Source organism: Brassica napus, chromosome C5 (genome assembly GCF_020379485.1).
Source record: "Brassica napus cultivar Da-Ae chromosome C5, Da-Ae, whole genome shotgun sequence".
NCBI classification, from domain to species: domain Eukaryota; kingdom Viridiplantae; phylum Streptophyta; class Magnoliopsida; order Brassicales; family Brassicaceae; genus Brassica; species Brassica napus.
In genome coordinates, this window is record NC_063448.1 from 1,001,321 (window position 1) to 1,009,605 (window position 8,285).

General features: G+C 40.2%; 2 protein-coding genes across 5 annotated transcripts; both read left to right on the forward strand.

Moving 5' to 3' along the window:
• Positions 1-70: 70 nt before the first annotated feature.
• On the forward strand, positions 71-2,848 carry LOC106401618. Of its 4 annotated transcripts, XM_013842157.3 has the most exons (10): positions 73-224; positions 408-469; positions 564-699; positions 791-1,236; positions 1,282-1,413; positions 1,493-1,666; positions 1,748-1,864; positions 1,946-2,125; positions 2,227-2,273; positions 2,346-2,848. In XM_013842157.3, exons 2-10 carry the CDS (start codon positions 422-424, stop codon positions 2,650-2,652), a joined length of 1,587 nt encoding a protein of 528 aa, XP_013697611.2. In that variant the 5' UTR covers positions 73-224; positions 408-421; the 3' UTR covers positions 2,653-2,848. The 4 variants fall into 4 exon arrangements, with proteins under 4 accessions (XP_013697613.2, XP_048613650.1, XP_013697611.2 ...); XM_013842159.3 differs by having other exon boundaries at positions 71-224; positions 794-1,413; XM_048757693.1 differs by having other exon boundaries at positions 72-224; positions 791-1,413.
• A 983-nt stretch (positions 2,849-3,831) lies between these two features.
• Positions 3,832-7,097, forward strand: LOC106401297 (isoamylase 2, chloroplastic). The gene is given in 13 exon segments (XM_013841785.3): positions 3,832-4,026; positions 4,422-5,569; positions 5,571-5,630; positions 5,632-5,743; positions 5,746-6,173; positions 6,176-6,224; positions 6,227-6,271; positions 6,274-6,461; positions 6,463-6,759; positions 6,761-6,903; positions 6,905-6,949; positions 6,951-7,045; positions 7,048-7,097. Coding segments are annotated over 12 exon segments (2,571 nt in total). The 5' UTR covers positions 3,832-4,026; positions 4,422-4,489; the 3' UTR covers positions 7,077-7,097.
• The last annotated feature ends 1,188 nt before the right edge of the window (positions 7,098-8,285 follow it).

The following is an 8,285-nucleotide window of genomic DNA, read 5'->3' on the forward strand; positions in this document are numbered from 1 at the left end:
AGATTTAAAATTGATTTTTGGACTTAGAAGAAGAGAAGCCAATAATGAAAATTCGCCGAGAGAGTCACAAAGTCAATGTCCTGACCAAAATACCCTCTAGTCCTCTGTTTTTTTTTTCTTTTCCTTCGTAATAATTACGAGAAAAGCAAACTGACTTGTTCTTCTTGTGCTATCTGCTTCGTTCGTCTCTGGAAACCACACAATATAATCGAGGAAATTGAATCGTACGTCGGTTTCTAAATTTAGTTTTTTTTTCCCCCTGTTTGTGTGTGTGTTTTGACGTATTGTTTGATCGTTTCATGATAGCAGAGTTGTGAGTTTTAGTGTGTTTTTTCTCTCTCTCTCTCTCTCTGCATATCACTTGATAAAGTTTAACCCTTTGATGATGGTTCTTGTTTTTTCTGCAGAGCTTACTTCATTGATGGGCTTCACTTCTGTTTATCGATCTCTTACGCAGATATTTCCTCAGGTAAAAAAAAAACAAACTTGAAGATTTTTTTTTTATGTTTTGTAAAATCTTATCCGAAGCCCCCACACTGTACAAAAAATGTTTCCACTTGCAGGTTGATGCACGAATGTTGAGGGCTGTTGCAATTGAACATCCCAAGGATCCTGATGAGGCTGCTTCTGTGGTTCTCTCCGAGATTCTTCCCTCCTTGCCCACTGATTCTACTCAATCTCGGACCAAGTCTTCTCCAAGTATGCTGCTGTTCTTTCTTGTACATTCACACCCTCCCTCAAGGTTTTGTCATTCTTGTTGATAATACTGATCGCCTTTCCAACATTGCAGTAGAACGTGATTTGGAAGATGCTGTTTCCAAGTACAACCACGACGCTTTGCTTGTAGCTTCTTCTTCAGAAACTATCCCCTTGGTTACTGGTCGTCGTGTCCACGATACCATTGCTCCAAGTGCGCTACCAAATGTTGGTCCTGGTGTTGTTTGCCACAAAGATGTCGGAAGTGAGGAGCAAGTCCAGTCTTTAGGAAAGGCTCCAGGACAAGAGCTTGGCAACTATGATTTCTTTGGAAAGTGTTTTGATGTTCCGAGTCCGATCCTCCCACCACCACAGATTGACTTGTTGCACGTGACAGAGGATCATCTTGCCTCAGTTTTCCCACAAGACAACGCCGAATCGACTAGAGATTTTCGGCAAAAGCTTGGTTTTCATATGACTTGGAATCAAGCAGAAGATTCAATCACTAGCATTGGTTCACTGAACGCTGCAGAGAAGGGATCATGTTTTGAAGTGGGGAAGGGTTCAGTGGCCAGTGAAAACGGTGACACTGAATCAAAAAGTTCAGTGACAAGTGTAAATGGAGATACTGAAGTAGGTGGTGCATTTAGCTCATCAACTCATGGATGCAGTGTTGATCACCTTGAAGAGATTATCGAAGACGCCAAAACTAACAAGGTACTGACGCTCTTTAAGCCTGTGATTGATACTGATTACTGAGACATGATTCTTTTTTTCCGTCCTGCAAATGATGTAGAAAACCTTGCTAGCTGTGATGGACTCGGTCACGAATCTGATGAAAGAAGTTGAACTTGAAGAGAAGGATGCGGAGAAGTCAGAGTCAGAAGCTGCTAGGGGAGGTTTGGATACTCTTGAAAAGGTTGAGGAGTTCAAGAACATGCTGAAACATGCCAAGGAAGCCAATGACATTGTAAGGCTTTTATATTACCTGTGCTGACTTTTTTTTTGTTTTTTTGGGTAATGAAAAACTAATTTGCTATGATGTTTGCAGAATGCTGGAGAAGTGTATGGAGAGAAGTCAATTTTAGCAACAGAAGCAAAAGAGCTTGAAAACCGATTGCTCAACTTATCAGAAGAACGAAACAAATCTCTTGCTGTCCTTGATGAGGCATGTTACATCAGCTAACTATTTTTTTTTTTCTGTTTCACACTGAAGAGAGATTTTATCTAAATTGTATGTTCTTTGTAGATGCGTGAAACTCTTGAGATAAGGCTAGCGGCAGCATTGGAGATGAAAAAGGCTGCTGAGCAAGAAAAGAAAGCAAAAGAAGACTCTACACTTAAGGCACTTGCTGAACAAGAAGCCATCATGGAGAAAGTAGTCGAAGAATCAAAGCTTCTTCAGCAAGAGGCAGAGCAAAACTCCAAGGTAAAAAATCACTCCTAAATAAACTCTACCGATAAAAGTTCCTCTTTGTGTAAGATATGCTTCTCATTCCCCATACTCTTTTCCTTTTGCGGCCACTGCAGCTTCTCGAGTTTCTTATGGATCGTGGTCAGGTCGTTGATTCCTTACAGTAAGTCCCATTCTTTTCCTGCGGATATTTGTTTCAAATGGATCTCTAATCTCTGCTTGGTTCTTTGAGCAGAGGAGAAATCTCTGTCATATGTCAAGATGTGAAGCTGCTGAAAGAAAAATTTGACAACCGAGTGTCAATACCAAAAAAGGCAGGCACCTCAAGCCTGACTAGTTCATGCGGATCATCGGTGAGGAGCTTGGTGCTTGAGACTCCTGCTGAGCCGTTGAATGGAATGCTTAAAACCTCCTCTAGCAAGAACAAGAGCCCAGAAGAAGAAGACGAAGAAGCATCTTCCACCATGGACAAATTGAAAAATGATTGTAGAGAGCTTCTTGAAGATGGTTGGGACATCTTTGACAAGGATATTGAACTTTAAGGTGGGGTTGGTGGCTTGGTGCTGAAGTAATGTACATATAGGGTTCGTATTGATATAGAAAACGCTATCACTTGAAGAATAAAATGGATTTGCGACCATATTTGGATCAAGGATTTTATAAGAGCTATGGATTCTCTGTGTGATTGAAACTCGAACCAGATCATTTATGAGCTGTTGTATATAGTTTTTCTCAGTATTTCAAAATTTTCATTTAGGGGTGGGCATAATAACCGATACCCGAACCCGACCCGAAGTAAGCGGTTCGGTTCGGGTTCGGTTAGTGTCAAATACCCGATCGGTTTTCATCCTATCTCTTTTCGGTTAACCGAACCCGATCGGTTATTACCCAATACCCGAACATAACCGAACATAACCAAAACCTTACCATTTATGATTTATTCCCTTTCCCAAAATTGTGTCGTGCAATATACTCAAACATCATACAAATCGTTTAGTGTTCCCGAAAATTATGTTTCCTAGATTCTTCTTAAGTGGTTAAGATTTAATCTCATAAATTAACAAACTGGAAACCTTAAATACTCATCTTTTTTTTCTTACTCAGTGATGTCGAGAAACCGAACAAGTATTAATTGTCGATTTTTTTTTCAATTTCTTTCATTTGTTTTGATTTTGCGATGATTAGAAGTTTGATTCAGTTTGTATGATGCGTAAAAGTTTGTTGATTTTGTTTGATGTTTGGTTGTAAAGTTTATTACAAGCAGAGGAATGCAACGTAGTTTACTTGTTTGTGTTCAGTAGAGGTTTGGTTTGATTTACTTGTTTGTGCACAGTTATATGTTTGTATTATGTTTTGGAAATGGTTTCAAAACAGGTCTTTTTTTAAAAAAAAAATTGTTTGGAGTTCGGATATCTGATATATCCGAAAATATTTGAATCCGAAGTGAAAAACCTGAATCCGACCCGAAATGTCAAAATACCCGAACGGGTTCTATATTCTTATACCGAAATACCCGAATATCCAAAATACCCGATCCGAATCCAAACAGATACCCGAACGCCCACGATTTTCAACTCACACATTTTGACATAATATTCCTACAAACATATTAAAGATTTAAAATAATCGATAAATATATTTATATTTTTATTTTAGGAGATGGTGGGACCTACACAGGCCTAGACATCGAAACCAAACAAAAAGAAAAAAAGGCTTTAAACTTGGGCGGTCCGTTGAGAGAAGCCATAAAACTTGAAAAAAAATGCAAAAAGACAAAACCTTTTCAGTCACTCCCAAAAATATCAGAAACTGACGGACACACTCAATCTCATCATCACGGATGCGTATTCTCAGATATCCATGTCTCAATCCCATCTTAGAAGCTCGTGTTCTGCTTCAGTGGCGTTGATGCGACAGTAAGCTCGACTCTCTTTATTTTTATTTTTTTTTATGAACACCTTTGTCTCTTCTTTACGCTTTCTTTTGTTCCCTAAAGTGTTTCTGTTTATCTTGGTCACTGGGGCTTGTTGTTAATCTTAGTTCTACTACCTCATTTCCTTCAAGGTGAAATGCCCATTTTTAAAAAGGGGAAAACTTTGCTAAATTGGGTTTTGTGTGATTTTAGTTTTAAGATGTTTAGCTGATTCGATACTAAAATCTTTGCAATCTCAGATCAAATTTTCTTAATTTATGTTATTTGTTTTCTAGTCTCTTTCATTCAGTTTTAATAAAAGAGTTCAGCTTTGGTGTTTGATCTGTCTTCTTAACAATAATAACATAAGAGATTTGTTGTTTCTACTTGTGCTTTCAGGGATATTCATTGCCTAGATTGTTAAAATTTAGGGAAAAGGGAGAAGCTTTGTGACTTTATCTTAAAAAATGGCTGTTTGGTCACCATCAGTTGGGATAGGAGGATCTTGTTGTCTTCTTAACAATGGCATCACTGAAGCATGGAGGTTTCCTTCCACCTGTTTCTCAACGTGTAATAACAAGACTAAACGTGGATCCAAGACCCTGAGAGTTACAAGTGCGCTGCAAAGTTATCATCGGTTGAGTAAGATTCTTGCTTCAAAAACTTCTACCGAGCTGAAGGAAGAGATATCTGCAAGAAGTGCTCAGGTCGATGACTTAAAGAAGGTAACAACCTCCTACTCGTTCCGGACCAAGTCTGGTGCTCTTGTCAAAGTTAAAGTCGAAAATAAGAGAGATAAGTACAGTATCATGGTCTATGTCTCATCGTTGGAGCTAAGTGGTTGTGATGATGACAACAAGAGTAGTAGTAGTCTGGTGATGGTTTGGGGTGTCTACAGGTCTGACTCTTCTTGTTTCTTGCCTCTGGATTTCGAAAGCTTCTCTCAAGATTCACAAACCCACACAACGGAAACTCCCTTTGTGAAAGGATCCTTGTCTGAGTCAAAGCTTGGGCTAGAGTTTGATGGGAAAGAATCTCCTTTCTACCTATCCTTCCGGCTGAAGAATCCGAATGGTGGTCTTGAAATGCTGACTCACAGGGACATAAAATTCTGTGTCCCGGTTGGTTTCACTGCTGGTCATCCATTGCCACTAGGCCTCTCCTCTGGACCAGATGATGATAACTCATGGAACTTCGCCTTCTTTTCAAGAAATGCAAAGAGCGTGGTGTTATGCTTGTATGATGACACCACAACGGATAAACCTGCGTTGGAGCTTGATCTTGATCCGTACGTCAACAGAACAGGTGATGTCTGGCATGCTTCAGTTGAGAAGACATGGGAGTTTGTTAGATATGGGTACTGTTGTCACTCTGAAGAAGAAGTTGAAGCTGAAGATATTGTTTTGGATCCTTATGCCAGAGTTATTGAAAAATCCATCTCTCAGAAGTTTCTTGGAAGCTTATCCAAAAGCCCTTCCTTTGATTGGGGAAGAGATGCATCTCCAAACATACCACTGGAGAAACTCAATGTCTACCGTTTGAATGTGGAAAGGTTTTACACAACACAAGTCCTCCAAGTTGCCAACTAACATAGCAGGGACTTTTACCGGGTGTAGCTGAGAGAGTAAACCATTTGAAAACACTTGGAGCCAATGCTGTTCTCTTGGAGCCAATCTTCTCCTTCTCCGAGCAACAAGGTCCTTACTTCCCATTTCATTTTTTTCACCCATGGACATGTATGGACCTTCCAATTCAATGAAGGAGATGGTGAAGAGACTGCACAGCGAGGGGATTGAGGTGCTTCTGGAAGTAGTTTTCACACATACTGCTGACTCTGGAGCTCTCCATGGAATTGATGACAGTTGTTATTATTTAGATTCCAAAAGTTACTTGAACTGTAACTTCCCCGTTGTCCAGGAGTTGGTTTTGGAGAGCCTGCGTTATTGGGTGACTGAGTTTCATGTAGATGGGTTTTCTTTCATCAATGCTTCCTCTCTCTTGAGAGGCGTCCACGGTGAACATCTTTCTCGCCCTCCCTTGGTTGAAGCTATCTCTTTCGATCCTCTCCTGGCTGGGAGAAAGCTCATTGCTGATTGTTGGGATCCACATGACATGAAGATGCCAAAGGAAGTACGGTTCCCTCATTGGAAGCGAGATGGGGGGAAGTGAATACAAGATACTGTCGGAATGTGAGGAACTTTCTGAGGGAAGAGGCCTTCTTAGCGACTTGGCGACAAGAATCTGTGGAAGTGTGACGTATTCACTGATGGAAGAGGTCCAGCTTTCTCCTTCAACTACATTTCAAGAAACTCAGGATTCTCTCTCGTTGACTTAGTCAGTTTCAGTGGCCCTGAGGTGGCCTCAGAGCTGAGCTGGAACTGTGGGGAAGAAGGAGCAACGAACAAATCAGCCGTTCTTCAGACAAGGCTGAAGCAAATCCCGCAACTTCTTGTTTATACAGTACGTTTCACTTGGAATCCCTGTGCTCAACATGGGAGATGAATGTGGAGTCTCTACAAAGGGCTTGGGATCACGGAAGGCCTTTGATTGGAACATGTTGGCTTCAGCTTTCGGTGTGCAGATCACACAGTTCATCTCATTCATGACTTCGGTTAGAGCAAGGAGAAGCGATGTGTTTCAGAGGAGAGACTTTCTGAAACCTGAGAACATTGTTTGGTATGCAAACGACCAGACTACTCCGAAGTGGGAAGACCCTGGTTCCAAATTCTTGCGTTTGAGATCGCTTGAGACAGAGAGAGAGAGAAGAAACAACGGCTTCACTGGTTGAGCCAACCGAGCCAAAGAACAATGACTTGTTTATTGGGTTCAATGCAAGTGATCAACCTGAGAATGTTATCTTGCCTCACTTCCTAGTGGAAGGAATGGAGGCGGTTGGTGGACACAGCTCTTCCTTTCCCAGGTTTTTTCTGTTGAAGGAGAGACCGTTGTAGCAGAAGAAGAAGAAGAAGAAGAAGAAGAGATGAATCAACCAGTGATGTATGAGATGAAGCCGTACAGTTGTACTCTTTTGAAACCATCAATGCTACTGCTTAGAAACTCAAAACTATGATCTTTGTATATGTTAAAGATTGTGTTATCATGTTTGAAATAAGAATATTAATCAAATCAATGACTTTCCACAATATCTGATATACATTAAACTTCTCTGGTATCCAAAGCTTAATCACCGGTTCTATAAGAGAGATGTCCATAACACATGCCTTTTATGGATTCAGAAGATTAACCTTTTTATTAGTTCATTATATATATGGAAAGAAAGATATTCTCAATGATTTAAGAGCATAAAGATATATATTTCTTTCATTTAGTGTAGATAAGATAAGATTTGATGCTTAGGGTTTGTAACCTTGAGCCGTTACATAACAGATTCTATAAAGTAAAAGCCGAGAAAGTTACTCTCTCTCTCATTCTCTTTTGTTTGTCTTTGAAAGCATCTGCAAAAATGAACAATGTAGCTCCCCAAAATCTCAGGATAAATCACAGAAGATGAAGAAATCGAAGAAACTCAATGGTTAGTGTTTTTGTTCCCATCAGAAGTTTTATTAGTACTAAATAATAAAGTTTTACAAGTCCAAAGTTTTTGACGCTCTGATGAACAGAGGACTCTGATAAGGAGACCGTGGAAAGCAAGCAAGTTCCAGAGAATGAGAATCCGAAAACAGATGCCAAAGAAGAAGAAGGATCTCAGGAAGCTTCACAAGAAAGACAAAAAGGAGAAAGTTCCAGAGAATGAGAATCCTAAGACAGAAGCCGAAGAAGATAAAGGATCTCAGGAAGCTTCAGACAAGAAGGATAAGAAGGAGAAGGGCGTCGGTCGCTGCAAAAAATGCAAAGCTAAAGCAAAGATGATGAAGAAGAAACTCAAAGGTGAGTGTTGTCTTTGTTCCCACCAGAAGTTTAAAGTTCACAACTCTAAAGTTTCTTGACTTTCTGATGAACAGAGGAGGCTGATGGAGAGGATGAGAAACAAAAACAGAACACAGAGAAGGGGGATCCGAAAACAGATACCAACGAGGAAAAAAGGAACTTCAGATGTGAAAGATAAAAAGGAGTCGAGCATCATAACATGGCGACACAAGAGTACAAAGAAAGACAAGAGGAATGGGAACAAAACGTGTCGGGCGGCAAACCCTACCAATCAATAACCGCTAATAAAGACCTGACGGTCTATGAAAAACGGAACATGTCCACCCAGTTTTTTTCAAAAAGGTGGACAATGTACGCATAAAAGAGAGGTGTTGT